Source organism: Cervus canadensis, chromosome 13 (assembly GCF_019320065.1).
Source record: "Cervus canadensis isolate Bull #8, Minnesota chromosome 13, ASM1932006v1, whole genome shotgun sequence".
In the NCBI taxonomy this organism is placed as follows: domain Eukaryota; kingdom Metazoa; phylum Chordata; class Mammalia; order Artiodactyla; family Cervidae; genus Cervus; species Cervus canadensis.
In genome coordinates, this window is record NC_057398.1 from 48,997,409 (window position 1) to 49,020,654 (window position 23,246).

Genomic DNA, 23,246 nt, shown 5'->3' on the forward strand with positions numbered 1-23,246 from the left:
TAAAGCTGGAGCTCTAATACTTTGGCCACTTGATGCAAAGAGCCAACTCATTGGAAAAGACCCTGATGCTGGGAAAGATCGAAGGCAGGAGGAAAAGGGGACAACAGATGATAAGATGGTTGAATGGCATCATTGACTCAATGGGCATGAGTTTGACCAAACTTCAGGAGATAGTGAAGGACCAGTAGGCCTGGCGTGCTGAAGTCCATGGGGTTGCAAAGAGTCGGACATGACTGAGCAGCTGAAAAACAACAAAGCAACCAAAGAAAATCCTAGAAACAGCCAGAGAAGAAAGACATGTTATAATTAAAGGAGCAACAGCTAAACTTAAAGCGTCTTTCCAACAGAAAAGAAACAGAACCCAGAAATAAGGAATGCTGAAGGAAAATAACTGCCAGTCTGAAATATTTTATAAAGCAGAAAATGTCTTTCAAAAATGAAGGCAAAAATTCAGAGTATAGAAAACTCTATAGGACAACCTACCTACTTTTTTCAACAAATAAATTACATGAAAATTTAAAGTGTTGGAGGGGAGCCACTGTGTCCTAGGTGTGTTCCTCCAGCACTCAGGTCTTGAAACCTAGTCCCCAATGTGGTGCTATTTGGAGACAAAGCCTTTGGGAGATGATTAGACCATCAGCGTAGAGCCCTTATGAATAGGATTAGTGCTCTTATACAAGAGACCCCACAGAACCCCCTCATCCCATGGCCATCTGTAAACCAGGAAGTGGGCCCTTGCCAGACACTGAATCTGCTGGTGCCTAGATCTTGGACCTCCCCACCTCCAGTACCAGGAGAAATAAATGGTTCTTGTTTAAGCCCCTCAGACTATGGTATTCTGTTACAGCTGCCTGAGAGGAGTACTCCAGAACCTGAGTAAGAAAGGATTAAAAGATAGAGCAACCATTATGTTTACTTATTGGTGTGATTCAGTTTAACAGGCTGTTAAGTCTTTTGATATCTTGAGACAACTGGAAATTTGAACAGTGACTACCTATATGATGATATAAGAAAGTTTGTTAAATATAATAATGATATTGTGGTTATGAATAGAGAGCCTTGTTTTCTAGAGATACACCAGAAATATATATGGATAAAATTAGATGATGTCTGGTATTTACTGCAGATTAATACTGGAGGAGGGGGTAAGAAGACAGGTATACAAATGAAATAAGATTGACATTGAGGTGATAACTGTTGAAGTTGCTAACGATGGGTTCATCAGAATTTGTTTATACTCTTCTGTTCATTTTTGTATATACTTGAAACTCCTTATAGTTTTTTTTTTAAGATTACATAGAGATATTTTAAGACAAAAAAATGAGAGATGTTGTTACCAGCAGAATTGGGGAGTTCTTCCCGGCATATGGAAAATGTTCACAAATGGAACCAATTAATATAGGGAGTGAAGGGAAAGCAAAGGCAGAGGGAGAATTCAGAGTACTTGATGTTTCCAAATTCAGTGACCAGAGGGTGCATCACAATAGAAAATCAGGAAGATATGCATTTTTGACTAAAGAGATGTAACAAGAGGCATCTGAGGCACCTTGAATTCCTGTTCCTAAAAGTCACACTTCTTTAAGCATCTTAAAACTGCCTTTCAGCTTACAACTTTGTATGAGAACTTAAGTACACGCAACCAGCAGTTAGAAGAAGAGGTAAAAGATCTAGCAGATAAGAAGGAATCGGTTGCACATTGGGAAGCTCAGATCACAGAAATAATTCAGTGGTGAGTACTCTTTAAATGTGTTTTGTGGGTGATTTTTGGCCATATAGTCAAATTGGTATGAATTCCAGGAGGAATATTTATTATTAGTCTGTGTTTCTTCTATGTTTTCTGTTCTTTCCACTTTTCCTTAACTCTGTCAGATATTCCGTAGCAGCTTTTACAGTTTCATTAGAAGCTGATATTTCTTTCTAAGAAAGAAAATATTATTCTCTCCGAAGAAAGTTAGTTAGTCCTTACAGAACCGAAGAAACTCATTTGCTAGCCATCAATATTCCTAAGACCAAAATTCCTGTATTTGTGATTATTTTAGGAAACAGAAAGCCTGGAGAAAATTTTAGAAGCTAAAGATGTTATGCTTTCACTGTTTTTATAATTAAAACAGACTAATTCACATATGGCATTTTAAAGACATTAAATGGTTACAGTTAGTTTTATCAACTGTTCTTTAAGCTCGTAGGATTTAATTTGGGATAATTACCTTAGTGACTTTCATATTAATTAACTCATTATATGATTGTTCTGGTATTTGTAAAAATCTGTATATTTTTATAATACTTAAAGTTGAATCCAACAGGGATTGTATTTTCTAATGAAAATAGGTAGCTTAACTTTTTATGCTTTTTAACTTTCTGACTTTTTCAGCATATTATTGATGTTTATTTACATAAACAACTACTGGTTTCTTCATGTATCTATAGACCAAGAATTTGGTGAGAATTTTAGTTTATAATGCTCTTATTTTGGTCCTCTAAGCATTTTTTCCCTACTTATACTAGATTAATACTCTCCTTCTTAAATGAAATCATAGGTGAATAAACACTGTCTTTTTAAGTAATCTTACCCAGTTGACTCATGTATTTTGATACTGATTTATCTATAGAGCCCTTATGTTAACTCAGCTTTAGCTTATGAATGTGACTATTCACTGCATATCTAAAGGAAAATGCCCAAATTGTAGAAGTTTGATTGTGTTCCAAATAGTACAGTTAATGGTTCTTTAATATAGTAAAATCACTATAATCTTTAGCCTTGCTTTACATCAAACATTATGACTCTTCATTTGTAACTCCATCATTATGTAATCAAATTTGTAACTAAGATGTTAATGAAAATGACTTTATAGAAAACAAAACTGTTTTGGCCAAAGCCTGCAATCCTAGACCACTGATCTTTTCAAGTAATTGCATGATGAATTGAGATGGAATGGGAAGTGGTTCTAGTAAAGGAAAGAAGCTGTAATTATGGACTGTCTGGAAAGGATAAGTAGAAAGGATGAAGATGAAATTTTTCTGCATATATCACATTCAAATGAAATATGCAGAAAAAAATCAAGAATACAGGAAGTCAGTCTGCATTAAATACCTAATAGGCTAAAAGTAAAAGATAAACTCACTCTTCTCAGGGTTCTCAACTATTTGAAAGTTAACTTACTGATGCTTTAAAATAATATATGTCTCACTGAAGTTTTCTGTTTTACTTTGGTACTTGATCTGTCTTTATTTGTATATATTCTAGGGTCAGTGATGAAAAGGATGCACGAGGGTATCTTCAAGCCTTAGCTTCTAAAATGACTGAAGAATTGGAAGCTTTAAGAAACTCCAGCTTGGGTACCCGAGCAACAGTAAGCTCTACCATTTAGTCAACAGGCTTATTATATTAGTTGGGGGGAAGGCTCAGAAAACACTGTAATGAATCTGAGTAATTATATCAGTTCTTCTAGTTTTTGCCTACTAGAAAGTTTTTCATAAGAAATCATTCCAAGTTCCTCCAGCTTAAGAAATTATAATACATAGTTGCTTAACTGTCATTTGTATGGCTAGCCATTAATGGTAATAACCATAAAAAATAAATGTATTTATAATGAGTCTACAGTTATTTCTGAATTTAATGAAAAAGAATATATTTTCACTAGTAATAAATATATCTCTTTTATTCTGTAATTAGGGCAAGATAGTTCTTTTAAGTACTTTCAAAATTCACTTATTAAAAAAAAATTCACTTATATTACTGAACTTAAATGTAAAAATAGAATAGAACTAAAAGCACAGTCGTGTTGTTTCATAGGATATGCCCTGGAAAATGCGACGTTTTGCAAAACTGGATATGTCAGCCAGACTGGAGTTACAGTCAGCTCTGGATGCAGAAATAAGAGCCAAACAGGCCATCCAAGAGGAGCTGAATAAAGTTAAAGCATCTAACATCATAACAGAATGGTAAGACTCTATAGTCCCACTAGAGTGATTTCTGATTTGATCCAAAAGTATCTGGAGAGAAATTACATATTTAGTTTCCTACCTATCACTTTTTTTTTTAAATCATGACCCAAAAAAAATGGTATGTTTGAAAATGAATTGATTCTTTTAGGCCTTTATGCAGTAATGGGACTTTAATACAGCTCTGTTTCTATCTGACTTGTTCTTAAAGTGGAATTAATAGTATTAATATTCTATTATTTACTTTTCCCTTTTTTGTCAAATTTAGTTCATTTTCAAATTTTATAGTATTAAATTCAAAATTATCTCTTGCTCAAGAATATTACATTAGTATAAAAATGTAGCATAGAGTCAGAACAAAATATAGTCATCTGTAATTTCTGGCCTCTACCATCGATTTTCTATAAATGAAGGTTCTTAGTGATGATGAATTTCACAGTGGTATAATATGTTTAAATTATAATTTTTTCTTACTATGTTTTAAAAAAGTATATCCTCTGCACTCTTCAGGACAGTTAGCTAATGATTACATTCCCTCCACTGTTATCACAGCAGTAGACCAAATCATACTCTGAATAAATGATAGAAGGAAAATCATAATTGGATTGGTTCAAGAATAAGTCAGTGTAGGTGATATGGAGAAACAGTAGAAAGTTCATATTACAAATCAAAATACAAATAGGAAAATCCATTCAGTGCTCAGAATACCTAAGGTTGCAAGGTCATTGAGTCACAAAAGGAAATATAGGCCTATAAATTGTTTTTAATGGTATGAAGCCTTAGTCCTTAAACTGCAGTCATTAATGTTTTTAATTATATCAGAGATGCCATGTATCTCTGATTGAATTGAATTATAAATTCCTCAATTGAATTATAAATTCTTATTATAAATTAGTCAATTACAAACTAAATATGCTTTACTTAAATGTGCTAGTATGACACTGAAAATGGAAAACAACTTTTTCTGGAGAATATGAGTTGATCCCAACATGAAGAACTACTAAAAGTCATTCTCTGTATTGTAATTTGAGTTAGTGAGATCTTTCTTCTTAAGCTTAGGACATAAAACTTACACATTTGTTTATAAATCAGGAATACGAGTCAAACTGAAAATTATAAACTTAGTTATGGTTCTCTATGAAAGAAATTTAACAGAATTCTAAAGTTAATGTTTGATTTTATACATTTTTTTAATTTAATAATTTAGCTCATGGCTAGCAACTTTTACAATAAAAGGCAAGATAATAAATACTTTAGGGTTTATAGGCCACATAGTTTCTGTCTACTCAACTGTGCTGTTGAGTATGCAAGCAGCCACAGACAGCATTTAAATGAATGAGCCTGAGTGTGCGCCAGTAAATCTTTATTTGCACAAGAGTAGATGGCAGGCTGGATTTGTCCTTCCTGCAGTGGTTTTCAACTCCCTGCATCATCATGACTGACATTTAAACCAAGTAAGTTCAACTACATACATGATGGCTCATTGACAAACAATATAAATAATGACATTTTTCCTTTTGTTCCCTCATTTAAGTAAACTAAAAGATTCAGAGAAGAAGAACTTGGAACTACTATCAGAAATCGAACAACTGATAAAGGACACTGAAGAGCTTAGATCTGAAAAGGGTATGGGAATGTATTTTGCATCCATCAGGATGTAATGTTCTGTTATGAATACATTTTATTATAGAAGAATCAGCTTAATGTGTAGGTAGGAGAATTGTTCACATGTATGACTATATGGTACACACATGCACATATTTGGTAGATAAAGTCTCTGAATTATTTTGTTTTACCTGATACACACTGTTAAAGATTTCATAAGAGAAAACTCATTTTGCCATATATTCCAACTATTTTTTCAGGGCCATGGACTATATCTTGAACAATATTTTTGTGATTAGAAACATTTGTTCTTTGCATATACTTTATACTATTCTCAAATGTTGTAGAGGATTAGCTCTCAGGGTAGTTGAAGAAATAACTAGATTAATCCAGTATTAGAAAGGCAATTCAATAACAAAGAATTATTTTGACATTTTGATATCTTCGTCCACATATGATACTCAAATTGCTTGCCCTGTGGGATTTCTCAGAGTTTATTCCCATTTTCCTGAAAATATTACTTGAGCACGTTATAATTAATGTAAAAAGTAACTCAGAGTGCTTGGTAGCTTTATTACATGAACTTTAATTTTCTTTCCATCATGTGGGCATAAAGAATGTGAAGATTTAATTTTTAGAAATTCAAAATGTTATTTTCTTAATGAAAGGATCTCTTATATACAGTTATTAGAAATTCATTTTCCTAACAGTATTCCTGGCTGAATACTGACCTAATTGAATTGGCTCTAAGTTGCACTTACCTGCTGCCCTGTTATTTCCCAGTCCTGTGACACAGAGTGACAAAGCTGGTTGGGTCTCTCCATCTGCTTTTAAAACTGTGGAGGAAAGAGAGTAATCACACAAAGGAGTAAACATGAAAAAAGCCATTAAAAGTAGTAGACGTTCAATAAATTTTTGTTATGAATGAGAAAGGAAGGAATCCAGAAAAAGTGAATTAGGAACTCAGATTAGGAGCATAAGGCATCATGCTAAAATGAGAATCAAGCTTTAATTTTCACATATGAAGAATGGAGGGAGCTGCATTATTTAGCAAGTAGAGGAAAAAGTATATAAGACACGGAGGACCTGTGGCCCAAAAAGCAATTTATATAGAAAAGAGAGCAGTGAAGAGTATGACTTAACCAGTTGGCGTTGATTGCATCATTTTATAGTAGATCAAAATTTGCAAAAGAAGAAATTAAATTTATTACATTGTATGTTAGCCTATGGCTTTTATTTGAATTTTGAGCATTGCAGAATAATAAAATTTCACTGTTATAAAATGATCTATTTAAATAATATAATGTAATTTTTATATAATGAGGCAAGGATTTTGTCTCTTTCTTTACTGTTGTATCTCCAGTATGTAGACAGGGCTTGGCAAAAACCCTCGCAGCAAACATTTATTCATGGAACAGATTTCTACACTGCCATGTTCGGCAACCATGGTATATTATTAGAGAGTAATTCAAAAAGGCACATAAATTGATACCAATTTAGTGGATCAGTTTAGTCCTAATGATATGGAGATCAGAAGTGTGTATTGGTGTTTCTCCTTTTCCCTCCCTAGTATTTATCATTATATGTGTATGATTAAGAATTATTTTGGAAATTATGCAGTTATAGTTAATACCATAGCCAAGAGATATGCATCGATTTTTTAAAAATTTGTCTGAGAAAAGCTCAGGTTTGGAGTCCTCATTCTCCAGCCCTAGTTTTTCTCAGACAAACTTTTGTCATGCAATTTGTCAATAAAACAGTAAATGAAATCAGATTGAAGCCTGAGCAAAAGTTTATTCATAATTTAATAAGTTTGATTTACCGCTGCATTTTTTAAATAAAAGGTTATTTGTATTGGTGTATACTATATACGTGATGAAAGTATTTCAGAAAGGAAACCTTGTTTGGTGCTAAATTACCTTAGAAAAACCAGACCTAACCAGAGTCCTATTTTTAAAAAATTTCCCAAGTCTACCAAAAGATTTAATGTGCTTTTTATGGTGTACTATACAGGAAAAGAAATTCAAGAACTCAAGTAAGTCAAGAAACAAGTATTTCCTAGAGATTGATGTAATTTAACTATTGAGTCATAGTACAAGAAACACGAATGTATTTTAGTTTTTTTAATATGTGGAGTTAATAATGTTAATTGGTTTTAAAATATGGTAGCTTGCAAGCAACTTTTTAATACATTCAGACAGGAAAGGTCATCCATGAAAATTAGTGTTAATTGTTCTAGTTTTAAGAAAAGTTGCTGCTGTCTTCTAGGTATAGAGCACCAAGACTCACAGCATTCTTTCTTGGCATTTTTGAATACGCCTACCGATGCTCTGGATCAATTTGAAGTAAGTATTAAACCTTTCAGATATCCCCTGTGGTCGATTTAAAATTTACTTTGTGATTTAAAATTTATTTGCAATAAAAATTTTATTGCATCCCATGTAAGAGGACCTAGAATCTTATATAAACAAAAATGTATTATGAAAGAAAGATATGTCCTACAATATTATGGAAACTTTAATCATAAACTTTTCTTGTATTTAAGAGATATCTAAGATCTAAATAAGAGAGTCATTGTAAGATTTAAAAGAAATTTCATCTCTTTCCCTGAGGAACAGTAAGTTCAGAACAGATCCTAACTTTAAATAATTTTAACTTTTTTTTTCCTCCAAAGCATAGAGCCACAATAAAAAAAAAAGCAAATGAAAATGTCAGAGCTCACAATAGGGCAGTGCTGGTTCCAATTCCAAATCAATAGAGTTTTTTAGAAGTATACCAAAGGAATGCTTTTTGTTAAAAGTATTACATATAGAGTTTTATTTGGCACACTCCAGAATAATGAAATAGTGACTGTGTGACTCTGTCATTCTTTGGTACTTAAATTCTTTGCTAGAAAAAAGCTTATGGTTGAACTTTTTATCTCAGAAAAAAATTGTTAGTAATTATATATTAATCAACAGATAATTGAACATATCTGAGCAAGGCACTGTTGTAGGTGCTGGAAATACAATAGTGACAAAATCAATAAAGTCCTGCCCCTCAGGAAGCCTACATTCTAGTGGGAACAGTTAGAAGGCAGAGATTCTGTTGTTTACCTTTAGTTGTTACCTTTTAAAGTGCTTCCATTTAATTTAATTAATAATGATTTGCAATGAGCTTTAATTTATTACACCTTGAGCACAGTATATGAATTGTATTTCATTCTTTTGGGAAAGGGAAAAAGAATCACTCCTTAAAACGTAGTTAATGAATTTCTAAGTTTCTTGAGAAACAATGACAATAACTGCTTTTCTCATTTATTTATTTGAATTAATGTCATTTGCCTTTCAATTGTTCTACAAAATTTTTGATTTATTATTTGTTCTTATTAAATTGCTTCATCCATATTTTCTATTTTTTTATTGCTGTATTCGTTAAATAGGATTCCTTTTCTTCTTCCTCATCTTCACTGATTGATTTTTTGGATGACGTAAGTCTTTGATTTTCAAACAAATGCATCCTTCAGTAAAAGAGATCAGTGAATTGATATGAAGAATTTACCTAGTAATGCAGTCAGTTTTAGAAATATCACACTTGATAATTTGTGAGCCAAAATGTGCTTTTTTCTTGCCTTAAATACAAAGAAGAGTTATCATTATTAAATATAATAAAATAAAAATGTACTTTAAAAAATGCATTGGCCATCAGAGAATCTCTGTAGTTCCATTCTTTGCAACAGTGCTGAAGACTGGAGTGCTTATTTGATTATTGTCACTATATAGCTATATAGATATAAATAATTGCTCATTTTTGTTTTTCAAGGCAGTTTCTATTTCACATTTCCCTTTTCTTTCCAGCAGTTTACTACTTGGTTTATATGTTAGTTAAAAGCAAGCCTCTGGTGGTATAATAAAAAGTGACATTTTATTAACTCTTCCAATAGAGTTTATCATACATAACACAATAGTTGAGTGCAAATCAATTTTTAATGCTGACAGAATTTCTCTTCTAATGTGAAAATTGATTTTAGTTAACATATGCACTGTAAATTGACTGCATTATCATTTTCTCTCCTAAATTAATTCTATAGATTCAATAATTTAGAAGTTCCTAATGTGTATTGTTCTCTTACAGAAATACCTGACATGAACATTCTTTATTCTGCTTTAAATGGCACCGTAATTCTTGTTGTAAAGCATTATATTTTCCTATTGAGCACTCTATCTTTGCAGAAATTAGGAAATAAAATGGATTCAGATGCAAATGCAGTGCATATAACTTTTTTAAATCAGGGGGAACTCTTAATGTTTTATTTTTTGTGTTTTGTTAAATATAATTCTTACATTGAAAATCATAATTTTTTACTAAAGAAAAATCCTGATCTATATTTTTGAGTGTTTTTTTTTATTTCTTGAAATATTTATACCAAAATGCACACCTTTTCATTCTAATGGAAACTGTTTTACTATTCTTGAGATAAATAATTATACTAGTGATGGTTTTTTAAAGTGTGATAAAAAGAGAACTTTCTTGATACATAATAATATTTGATGTTATAATCTGATGTATATTTTACTAAAATATTCAGTGTGGTATTTCCATATAGATAACATTCACCTTAAAAAGAATGGAAAGGAAATCTGAACAAACATTTTAATTGTTCTTTCTCCTACAACACTATTTTCATTTTTCTTTCTAACAAACTCTTTTCTACATCCCTTTTTCTCTCGCAGAAATCTCTGAATGTAAAGCACAGGAGTAGTATTTTGATATTTTGATAAGTAGATCAGCTCTTCTCCACAAAAGTACACTTCAGCCCACTGCTGTCTCGTCTCTGCTCTAACATGCTGTCCTCCACCACCCCACTGTAGTGTCTGAGTTTCCCACTTTGACTCATGCTCCAGGAATATCCTTTCTTATCCTTCCCCCACTGTTACTCAGCATAGATTCATAGATTCAAGTCAATTCAATTCAGATCTAAACTGTAAAGCAGAACAAAGGAACTCCTATTATAAAATAAGCAGGAGCTAAGTTCACAAAGACTGCTGAATGTTTATGATTCAGGCCCCAGCTCCTTAAGGGCATGCTTTTCCTCTCATTTGCTTCCTAAGCACTTTCCTCTCCATTTATTGCTGAAGTACTTAAGTTGATTCAAATCCTGTTGCTGACATTTTCTTGGTATATAATTTGGAGCAAGCTATCTAACCTTTCTATGCATTGGTTTGCTTATTGGACAAATAAGGATAATAATAGTACTAATCTCATAAGCTTGTTTGAAAACTTAAAGTGACAATGTATTTAATGCCTTCAATGATATTGGTTATTATTTCATTACTCTTAATAGGCCAGTTCCCCTCCATTGCTGTGTTCTCTTTAGCTTCCTTTCTTGTCCACAATTTCAGTTTCACTTGATTACTTTCTAAGCTCTTTACCACTCAGCCTTCCACTCACTACCAATATGAATCACTATGCTTTCCTCCTTTTGAATCGCATTACTGTTGGAGATGATTTTTCATGTCAGGGTGAAGACTATCCGTAAGCTGCCATTTAAAAAAAATTTTGTATTCTTAATTCATATTTTATGGCATAAACCTCTTATTTCTCCTCATAGTTTGTAACTATGACTACCCTTTTCATCATTAGCATCCATTTCATCCTCAAAGTCATAATAGAAAAATGGTATTCAATCTTTGGCATGCTTAGGTTCAGCATCGAAGGTATTTAGTATTAATAGATAAAACTCAGGTTCCTTGACTTTCTTATTACTCTTAAATGCTTGGATTCTTAAGGATGAAAATAAATCTTGATTGTTCTGTGTGCCCAAACTAGTTAGGCTGTTGTGCATCTTGTTTATAATATGTGACTGCCCTCTGTTACTAAGTAGATTCTATTAACTAACCCATAGGATACATCCTCTGCTCATTCTTTTCTGTTTCCTGTCTCATCACTATAGAAAAGAAGAATATTGTGCTAAAGATCTAAAATTGAATTGCAGCTGGAATTTGTAGGTATAGGAAGGAATAAGGTTAGTTTTAAGCAAAATTATACAAGTGCAGTTTTCTTTTGTGTTCACACGTCATTGTCCTTCTCCTAGTCACCTAGTGCCCTCATACCGCCCTCCGATTTTTCAGTGCTTTACTACCAGCGCCTCCCCTCCTCCAAAGTTACCTTCTGGTTTTATCCTTCACCCCCCCACGCAGGCCTGTTAACACTATAATTATTTTACTTATAGTATGCCTAATCACTTTCCTATCTCTAGTTTTTCCTCAGTATGTTTTGTCTGTAATTCAGAATTCAGATGAATACTAGAATTTGTGGCAGTCTTGGAAGACATTTGGAACAAGTTGCTTACCTTTTAGTTACACTGTTTAGACAGCTCTTAACAGAAGAGAAGGAGCATTTGTAACACCAGTCTTTCCTTCCCTCTGATTCAGACAAAGCAGAATACATTCTCCACACTCTACTTCTGTAACTCAAAGGAGCTTAGGCATTTGGACTTTTCTACATGTAGAATAACAGACTTTGGAAGGAGAAAAGAACCCTAGAAAATCTTTAGCCCAGTGACTTTAGTCATTATATACCACAGCACTCTCACTAGTAGATAGGTATGTTGTTGTTTAGTCGCTAGGTCGTGTCTGACTCTTTGCGACCCCATGGACTGTAGCCTGCCAGGCTCCTCTATCCATGGGATTTCCCAGGCAAGAATACTGGTGTGGGTTGTCATTTTCCTTTTCCAGGGGATCTTCCTAATTCAAGGATCAAACCTGCATCTCCTGCATTATAGGCTGATTCTTTTTTTTTTTTTTTAATCAGAGACTAATTACTTTACAATATTGTAGTGGTTTTTGCTATACAGTGACATGAATTAGCCATGGGTGTACATGTGTCCCCCATCCTGAACCCCCCTCCCACCTCCCTCCCCATCCCATCACTCAGGGTCATCCCAGTGCACCAGCCCTGAGCACCCTGTCTCTTACATTGAACCTGGACTGGTGAGCTGTTTCACATATGGTAATATACATGTTTCAGTGCTATTCTCTCAAATCACCCCACCCTCGCCTCCTCCCACAGAGTCCAAAAGTCTCTTCTTTACATCTCTGTCTTTTTTGCTGTCTTGTATATAGGGTCATCGTTACCATCTTTCTAAATTCCATATTATATATATATGCATTAATATACTGTATTGATGTTTTTCTTTCTGACATACTTCACTCTGTATAACAGGCTCCAGTTTCATCCACCTCACTAGAACTGATTCAAATGCACTCTTTTTAGCTGAGTAATATTCCATTGTGTATATGTACCATAGCTTTCTTATCCGTTCGTCTGCCAATGGAAATCTAGATTGCTTCCACGTCCTGGCTATTGTAAACAGTGCTGCAATGAACATTGGAGTACACATGTCTCTTTCAATTCTGGTTTCCTCGGTGTGTATGCCCAGCAGTGGGATTGCTGGGTCATATGGCAGTTCTATTTCCAGTTTTTTAAGGAATCTCCACACTGTTCTCCATAGTGACTGTACTAGTTTGCATTCCCACCAACAGTCTAAGAGGGTTCCACTGAGCCATCTGGGAAGCCCAGTAGATATGTTACTCCCTGATTAATGACAGTGACTAGGATTTTCAGTCTTAGGAGTAATAGGGAAGTGTTGATAAAGGGGTATGTATGGCATTCTTTAGGGCAGATAAAAGAGAGGTGAGTTAATTTTGAAAGAAACTGAGGCCATTTTGATAAGTAGTCTCTTGGGTAAGGCGTGCCCATATGAGCCAGTAAGACAGCAGTCAAACAGACACCAGGATCCCTTCTGCTGTGAAAACTGTTTCCTCTTTTACCCTCATCTTTCCTCTCAGCACCACTTGCCCAATCGTAGACTGCCTATGATACTACATATCAGGTCCAGCCTCGTCTCTAGGTTACAGGTGGGGAGCAGTGGAGCTCACCAGCTCGAATTTCCCCCCGGCTGTTCCCTTTGTTCCCACGGTAGCAGATCAAAGAATTATTTCAGACTAAGCTTACAGAAACTTGCCATTCTGTTCAACTCATTTTCTCCTTTTCAAGTGAACCCCCAAAGTACTTGACTATATTAAAGGAGTACTAAGTACAGTTATATAAATGAATTAGTTGCTATTTATATTTGATAAACATATTGTCATATATTAAGTATATGCAAGGTAAATTTTGAGTTTTATTAAATTACAGGTCTATTCTCTGTTCATTTAGGCTAAGTTCACAGGTGTGAAAATTGCCCACTTATCTGGCAAATCAGAATGTACCATCTTGCTCTTTGGAGGTTGTCTTACTCTAGTGTACTGAGGAAAAGAGTTAATCAAGGAATTAATGCTCTAGAATATAAAGGTCAGACATAAAGGAATAAATAATAAAACATTTAGTCCAATTGTCTAGTACTCCTAATGTGTTCTTTTCTTGCATTCTGACATATTAAGAGAAGAGTAGCCTGAAAGTATTGGCAAGCTGAGTTCTACTCTTGGTTTTGGCCTCCTTTAAAAGCTTATTAAGGTGTCCCAAAATATTTAATTTCAGTCCTGACTCCCTAGTAGGTTCCTTCATGTATGTTTTGCTTTTTAACATTATTCTCACCCCAGCTTCTCTCATATTCTGTCATAGGCAGCCACAGAAATCTGCAATTTGGCATCATGGGTTAACTGATTATGGGGAAAGTTGATCACACATGAGAATCAATGAAAGATGAAATTCTTAAACATGCATTGTAAAGAGTTTTTAATCCTATGGCTGAAGCTAGGCCTAGATCCTTCTAAGAAATGACGAAATTTCTATAATTTCCTCCTTTAATTCTTGTTTTTTAAAACTTCCACATATTAAGTCCAATCTGACTTGAAATTTTCAATTTCAGAAGATTGTCACATGTAATCTTCTCTATTTTAGGCAGCATGTTATATTATGTATTATATATCATATATTATATCAATAATATATTTGGGTAGCTAGAGGGAAGCAGTCATGACTACATAGTCTTTTATCTCTTCGGTTTTTTATTAAATAAGACCTCTGATATACGTTAACTGAAACCTTAGAATCTATTAGCCAAACTCTGTGTCCATAAGATAAATTACTTCTTTTGGTTTCTGCTTATCATGCTTACTCCCATAATCAGCCTTGAAGTTCTGGTGGCAATTTATAGATCTAGATATGAAATGGTATAAGATTGCACACTTAAGAAAATGTACTGGTTTCCAGTGCTTGCCATGAGACCCAATTTCAGTGTTTATAGAAAATCATGATATGTGTGGGTATGTTCAAGAGGTTTAAGAGTGTGTGTGTTTTCCTCTAATTGTACCATCAGAAAGTGTAACTTGCCCTTTTCTATTGAAAATGTAAAAATGGTCTGATTTCTACGTAGCCACTTGGGGAGGAATATTACTACAATGGTGATTTAGTATCACTGTTAGCTTAGAAAACCTCTTGTCCTTCATATGCAAAGATAGTTTTGAGAGACATTTTGACTTGTTTTGCATACAGTGGTAATATAATTTGAGCTATTCAATGTTCTGTCTCATGATTTTAACATAATCTGGACTTTCAGAATATGTATAGCCAATATGTAAGGGTTTCTCTATGCTAAATATTTTAGCACTTTTTACACATGTGGTACTCTGCTGTGCACAGTGGTAGATACTAACATAAATCAGACATAGAAGTAGACCTCAAATACTTATCTTATTATTAGAAAAAATAAATACACTGTTATGTACTATACGAAGTAGAAAATGGTGAATGCCATAAGAAATATTTAGGTTAAATATCATATAATTTCAGAAGGATTTATTCAATATTTATTAAGAATTTTTAAGTTTACAAGTTTTATGCTAAACATAATACAGTATTTCCTGCCCTTAAGGATCTGATCTGATGGAAAAGACATCTAAATAATTATAACACCCATGGAAGAAGTACAGTAATAAAAGATACAGACTGCATATCATGGGAGTAGAAAGGAGATATTAAGGAGCTTATATTTAGTCAGTCCCATATGTAATAATTATTAAAAATCTTAACAGAGGAGAAAGATGACCAGCTTCCTTTAGGACAAATTAAATTTGAGGTGTCTGAGGGACATGCATGTGGAAATGTTCGACAGATAGTTTTCTATATGAGTCAGCAGCTTAAGGAAAAAGAGTGAACAGAAACTGGCAGTACAAATTTGGGAATGATCAACATAGTTGAAACTAGATTGAGATCTGCCAGGGAGGGATTGTATTAGGTTGGTACAAAAGTAATTGTGGTTTTGGACTGTGAATTTTAATTCATTGTAACTAGATTCAAACTCATCTTTATTAATCAAAATAGCAACCATTACAATCAACACATTTTTACCAATGAGAAATAAGTTTTTATTCCTATAGCATAAAAATCCATGGTTCAGGGGCTGAATGAACTCTTGGGAAGCATTTTCTGCCTCCTGCTGGTGGTGGAGGCACTACCTACATTTTCCCTACAAAAAGTTGTCGAGATGCTTGAAGAAGTGGTAATCGGTTGACAAGATGTCAGGTGAATATGGCAGATGAGGCAAAAGTTTGCAGCCCAGTTTGTTCAACTTTTGAAGTGTTGGTTGTGCAGTGTGCTGTCAGGCATTGTCATGGAGAAGAATTGGGCCCATTCTGTTGACCAGTTCTGGCTGCAGGCATTGCAGTTTTCAGTGCATATCATCAATTTGCCAAGCCTACTTCTCAGATGTAATGGTTTTGCCAGAATTCAGAAAGCTGTAGTGGATCAGATGGGCAGCAGAACACCAAAAGCTGACCTTGACCTCTTTTAGGTGCAAGTTTGGTTTTGGGAAGTGCTTTTGAACTTCTTCTTGGTCCAACCACTGAGCTGGTCGTTGCTGGTTTCACATAAAATCCACTTCTCGTCACACATCACAATTCGATTGAGAAATGATTCATTGTTGTTGCATAGAATAAAATGACAGTTTCTCTATTTTCGGTCAGCTCATGAGGCACCCATTTGTAGAGCATTTTCACCTTTCCTATTTGCTGCAAATGCCGAATGACCATAGAATGGTTGATGTTGAGTTCTTAGGCAACTTCTTGTGTAGTTGTAAGAGGATCAGCTTTGATGACGGCTCTCAGTTGGTCATTGTCAACTTCAATGGCTGGTCACTACACTCCTCATCTTCAAGGCTCTCGTCTCCTTTGCAAAACTTCTTGAACCACCCCTGCACTGTATGTTCATTAGCAGTTCTTGGGCCAAATGCGTTGTTGATGTTGCGAGTTGTCTCCACTGCTTTACGACCCATTTTGAACTCGAATAAAAAAAAAATCACTCGTGTACTTTTTATCTAACATCATTTCTATAGTCTAAAATAAATACAAAATAAACAGCATGTAATAAGTCATTAGCAAAAAAATAAAGAAATGTGTTTTAAAATGGTATATAGCATAACCACATTTATTTAAAAATATATTCCAATATCAAATGGCAAAGTTCAGCAATGAAAAACTGCAATTGCTTTTGCACCAACCTAGTAGCAAAAGAAAAGTGGTGAGTCAGAACACAAACCCAGGATCTCTCACATTGAGAAGGGTGGAGCAGTAAGAGGAGGAGCAGTGGTCACAGGGGATGACTCAGGAAAGTGTTGCACCACAAAAACTTAAGGAGTACAGTTTTAAGAGGGAATGGTTAGCAGCCTCAGGTACAGCCAAAATGTCTGGTACCATCAGACAAACAGGAGACCCTGATCTTCACAGTATTTCATTAGAGCAGTCAAAGCAGAAGCCAGATTGTACTGTATGGAGAAGTGATTGAGAGGCTCAGAAGTAGAAGCTGCTCAGTGGTGTCCAACTCTTAGCAACCTCAGAAGTAGAGGCAGTGATTGTATACCATTTTGCAAAGTCCGACTATGAAGGTTTGAATCTTACCTCTGCCACTTACCAGTTTTTTGACCTGTTTCAAGTTAATCTGTTTTCTTCATGTTTAAAACGGGGATTGTAATACCTTATATTAATCCTTCTATGAGGATTTTGAAAGTTAATATATGTAAATTCTTTGAAAAGTACCTGTATATATTTTACATGTGATAGATGTTAGCTATTATCATTTTTAAGAAAGAGAGAGGAGAGAGATTAAATGTTTGCTAGAGAAGGGGCTGGTGGTTGAGTTATTAATGTTTGATTGTTTGATTTTGGGGAGTATGGAGGGAGACAGGTACTTCCTGTTAATAACTGAAGGAGTATAACTTGGTTTGAACCTGAGACTTTAGCCTCTATTATAATGGAAGACTGGACTAAGAACCTGTTTAGAAATCTGCAGACTTTCTAATCCTAGTTTGCTGTTAACTCTTGGGTTACAGTGTTTGTCACCTACCATTCCAATTTCCTACAGAAAGAAATAATAATTCCTGTTTACCAAACTGCCAGTTATTATACAAGTAAAACTGATAATCTTGAATGATGTTTCTTATCCTTGAGGTTTTCTCTTAAATTTTCTGTAACTCCTGTAGACTCAGTTTATAAATTCACTCCTCTAGGTACCCATGAAAATCTTATACATGCCCCTCCAGGTTCCCAAAAAACTTTGTACATGCCCTTGTTACAGCATTCGTCACATTGGTGGTGGTGTGATGCTCCCCCACCGGTCTGTGAAATGCAGTGCTCTCTGTTCAGTGCCTGGCATATTGTAAACCCTCAATAAACATCAGGTTGAATTGATTATAGAAAAATGAGTAGATATGATACGTATTTGGACACTCTATTGCTTAAGCATCACAAATTTCAAAAACTTTAAAAATAGTTCTATGTAATTGTCTACTTATTGTTACCTTTTCTGAATTACTTAATTCTTTAATGTCAGAAAGGCAAAGGTCCTTTTGATTAAGCCTAATGTCTAGTCAGGATGGACAATATTGTTGAAGTAGCTTTTTGTGTTAATTCAACATCAGTGATTCTAAAGGCCTAATTTAGTACTTACTGTTGAAAAGAGTAAGAATTTGGTAGTAATTGCCTGAAGCAAAACTAGTTAATTAAATGTTTTGTTTAAAGGCTTACTAGCACTAAATCAGAGTTATTCAGATCCTTTTTGTACTTTTATTTCAAGTTGCCACCACCAACCTTTCCAGAAAAGAGATTGGCCTTAACTTGATGGATCATTACTTGGTGGGTGACTGTGCAAGGTCCCGTGAAAACTTGATTACCACTCTTAGATGGAGCCTGAACAAGTTTCTTTACTTTCCTGTCTTCTAGTTTTTCCTGAAAATGCCTGTACTTTGAACCTATCAGAACTATGTCTTCATATGTATGTTTATATGCTTTGTCTGTTAATACAGTATTAGTCTTTGAGAGCCGTGTGTGTAGATATTTGTAACGCAGTCTTCTCCTTTCTTTGTTGAAGCGCTCTCCATCCTGTACTCCAGCTAGCAAAGGCAGACGTGTAAGAGACCACTGCACTCGTGTGCCCACCCCGATGCCCTCTACCCTCTCTCTTATCCTTTTTGCCTGTGGTTGCAGTACATGCTGATGTTCTTGTGGTGTATTACATTTATTGCATGCTTTGTGCTGCTGCTCTTGCTATTGCTACTCTGCTTTTCTGTATTTTCTTTTTCTGTTGTTTTTTGGCTTTGGCCGCAAAGCTTTAGGAATGTTCATACAAATTTCTATAACCAAAATACTAAAACTGTAAGGTATCTTTTTTATTCTGATTGAGTGAAAAAGTGATCCTAAAGTATGCTCTCTAAATTGGCCACATACAAAGTAATTGAGTTTCTAAATAATCCAATGTAAGCAGTTATGTAGAGATTTGTAGAGATTTTAATTATGTAGAAAAAAAGCTTGATAATTCACATTATGCAAAATTCAAAAAAGGTTTGGGATAAGTTATGGATCTGACTGACTATAATTTTTGTAAATCAGTTCTGGAGAAATCTTTGATAGATTTTTTGGCATAGTTCAAAGCTGTATTCCCAAATACCTTGTGTTTAGAGATTTGAGGCAATGATGTTGATAATCATTTATATTCTAAGATATTTCCGAGATTGAAAAAAACATTTACAGCTTTCTTTATATATGTATTGATTACAAGCTATAACCATCTTCCTGTGCTAAACCCAATCCAGTGTTTCTCAACCTGAAATGGGCAAGCCACTATCTTTATGCTGTAAAGTTCTGACATGTCCTGAATGGGGAGTCTGTTTGTGAAAAGGTCTCAAATTTTTCTAAACCAGCCTCCACTCCAATACCAATATACACACATTCAGACTCACTAGTTGAAAAGATAGCTGACACGGTTTGCTCTGGTTTTCATAGGTAATGTAAATAACAACATTCAAAAGGAAAATCTATGGTCGATACAAATTTCAAACTTTCTCTCGTCACCTTCATGATTTTTGGTGTTGATCAGCACCTTCAATCCATAATTTTGGACTGGGAAAGTTCTAAAGGGAATTATCTGGTTTATGGAGGGCATGGGAAGCTGTGAGTCTCTCCACAAGCAGTGGTCTTCTTGTGGAGAGACCCACAGCTTCTGTGCTCTTATCGTCCAGGTGTGATGGACAGTTGATTGTAAAATAAACATGATTAACCCTAGCATAGCGTATGTTTTCAAGCTACTGTTTAATAATGAATAAGCAGTTCAGATCCAGTGGTATGGCAAGTAGAACTGCGACTTCAACTGATATCTCATGAATTAATGAAGTTGATGAAAAGATTGCTGGTTAATTGACTTATTGATTATTTTTATATTTGGGTATTTGGATTTATCCAATCTGAATATATGTTAATTAGAAAGAAAGACCAAAATGTTGTGTGCTGAGTTATATTTGGTTCAAATAATTAATCTGTGGATTGACTACTTTATTAACTGTTTGTTTTTGAATAAGGTTATCCTTCAGAGAGATTTTGTTTTTCTGGTTAAATTTACCATTAATTATGTTTTTTGCCTTGTAGATCTCTGACCACACAGAATATTTTTGTGACTCTTTAAATAAGGAAAAATTTTTGAGGGAAATAGCTGTTATAAGGCCCCTGCTATTTAGTTTATATTTTAGTCTATAGGATATAATTAAGTCACACACTCTAGAGCCTATAGGCTTGGTAATTTCCTTTCCAGGCTTCCTTTAGTTTTTCCTTATTGAATATTTGACAGATAAGAAGTCAGGTAATGTCTATGAGGGAAATGATTATTCAACAATTATTCAACAGTTAAATAGAAACATAGAATAATGAGTAACCTTAATAATCCCTGGAAACATCCATGAAAACAGCAGGACACTAATAGTTACCATTTCTAACAATGACCTTGAATCTTAACTGTGGCATACAGTTTTTATGTTACATACTGTGTTTTTAGACAAGAAATACATAATATTTTCATAAATTTAAAATTGTTTAAATGACTGAAATGTTATATAAGTGAGGTATACATTTTTATTTCCCATGTGCTCTAAAGCCTCATTTATAATCTAGACATTTATGTACTTTTTATGTGGTTTAGTTTAATTAATCACAGTATAAAAAAGATTTGTTACTAATATTATTATTAATGTCTGAATACAGATGGTTATGGAAAGTTTTATTATGTTTTCATTAATAGTGAGAAACACTGAGTATCTTTTGAATTATTCCTTTAGAAATTAAAGCAGAGAATGTAAATAGCCAATATGTGACTGGACTTTATTCTGTGTTTTCTTAGAACATGTGTAAATTCTCCAGAGTAGATATTCAAATGAATAAGCTGAAAATAATTTTAAGGAGAAATTTTCCTAAAGAGAAACAAGTTACATCATTTGTAACTAGTAAGATTACATTTACAGGTCATAACCTTCAGTAATTTATGATTTGTTTTAGAATGATAGAATGATAAAATTTATTTACTGTTATCTAAATGACATGCAATACTGGTTTTTAAATCATAAAGTGAAAGTGAAGTTGCTCAGTCATGTCCGACTCTTTGCGACCCCATGGACTATAGCCCATCAGGCTCCTCCATCCATGAAATTTTCCAGGCAAGAATACTGGAGTGGGTTGCCATTTCCTTCTCCAGGGGATCTTCCTGACCCAGGGATTGAACCCGGATCTCCCGCATTGCAGGCAGATGCTTTTACCATCTAAGCCACCAGGGAAGCCATTTAAATCATAAGCACAATTAAAAGAAATAACTATTTCACTGAAAGCTTGAGGTTATAACACATTTCTGAGTAGTAAAAATTGGGTTACTTTCCTCTTTGTTTCTAAAATACTTCCAGCTACAGGATAAAGAAAATTGATGAAAATTTGGATTTTTTTTCTGTTAACTTTGAGTTTTATATTTATCAATACAAAACAATGTATTAGATGCAAACTATTTTTAAATCTCTATCAAATTCATATCAAGTCTTGGTATCTTTTTCTTTTAAAACTAGGTTTCTTCTGTGAATGTTTTGCTACTTGTTCAAATCTATAATTATTTTTGGAGTAAAAAAGACCCATTAATACATATTTAAGAAAGTTGTTTTTGATCTTTTTATTATTTATAAGGAGGCTATATTGCATAATTTGAGAAAATCTGGAATAGTGGGTCATCTAAAAATCAGATCTGAGCCAAAGCAGAAAAAATTTTCTATTTCACCGTACTGTTCTAAAAACATATTTCGTGGGTTATTCATTAGAGAAGTCCTAATAAATTCAGGAAACATTATGGACTTTTTACATGACATTGTTATGCACTGTGAATAATATGCTGATATTAGGCTTTTCTGCTTTTTTTTTTTTAAGCAGTAGAGCATTAAGTAAAAGTGACATTAAAGTATAGTAAATATTTCTAATACTTATTCATCAGAATAACTCCTTAAAGTATGTTTACTTAGAAAAAAGAATCAGTTAATCAAAAAATAGAAAAAGAATTACTTTTACCTAGAGAGGTTTCTCAGTAGATCACAGCCTATAAATATTGAGTGAATTGCTTATTATTGTTAGTGTGTTAGTTGCTCAGTCACGTCCGACTCTTTGCAATCCCATGGACTGTAGCCCGCCAGGCTCCTCTGTCCATGAAATTCTCTAGGCAAGAATACTGGAGTGGGTTACCATGCCCTTCTCCAAGGGATCTTCCTGACCCAGGGATCGAACCAAGATTGCTTATACTATTCAGTTAAGATCTGTTTCCAAGATCTTCCTTTGGATTATATCACAATATACTGCCCAATTAATGTAAGCTATTTATTGTTCCTTATTATTTTCCCCTTTTATCATTCTTTCTATAATCATAAACTCAATTATCAATTTAAGATATCTCTGCTATGATATTTTGGTATATCATATATTGGTATATCATATTTATTCACTTTTCCTACATTATTAAGTCATTGCTTACATTTAATGCTATAATTATTTTTATAACAAAGAATTTTTAACTTCCTTAGTTTTAATATATTAATTATATTTGTTTCAAAGGTAAAAGTAGCTAATATGCTATTAATCAATTGCTTTGCTGTCATATTATACCTGAAATCATTGTCAATTAAGTATTAAACTTAGTTTTAGGCTATCTGTAAATCCTGGCATATAATCATTGAGTATTCTGAAAGTTAAGTAAAATTAATTGCTTTTAGTAGCTAGAATAAGCCATTAATTATAAAGGCATTGGTAGCATGTAATTATAGATAAAATTAATAACAACTTAAAAAGCATAGTTGTATTGGGGTTAACATTTTGCTGAAGGGAATATGTAAGCAGTATTGTATTTTTCTTATTAATGGTAACCTCTTTTGAGATGTT

At 33.8% G+C, this 23,246-nt stretch overlaps 1 protein-coding gene across 9 annotated transcripts in view; it reads left to right on the forward strand.

The window, feature by feature from the left end:
* CDC42BPA (CDC42 binding protein kinase alpha) overlaps window positions 1-23,246 on the forward strand; it is a 295,068-nt gene that overhangs the window by 226,246 nt on the left and 45,576 nt on the right. For 7 of the 9 annotated variants that reach the window (XM_043484937.1, XM_043484940.1, XM_043484939.1 and 4 more), the window contains 5 exons: window positions 1,605-1,729; window positions 3,245-3,350; window positions 3,794-3,942; window positions 5,477-5,568; window positions 7,816-7,892. In XM_043484937.1, coding sequence (XP_043340872.1) covers window positions 1,605-1,729; window positions 3,245-3,350; window positions 3,794-3,942; window positions 5,477-5,568; window positions 7,816-7,892 — 549 coding nt within the window. Of the gene's footprint in view, window positions 1-1,604; window positions 1,730-3,244; window positions 3,351-3,793; window positions 3,943-5,476; window positions 5,569-7,815; window positions 7,893-8,968; window positions 9,017-18,891; window positions 18,931-23,246 lie in introns of all 9 variants that reach the window. The other 2 variants (XM_043484945.1, XM_043484938.1) reach the window with 2 other exon arrangements.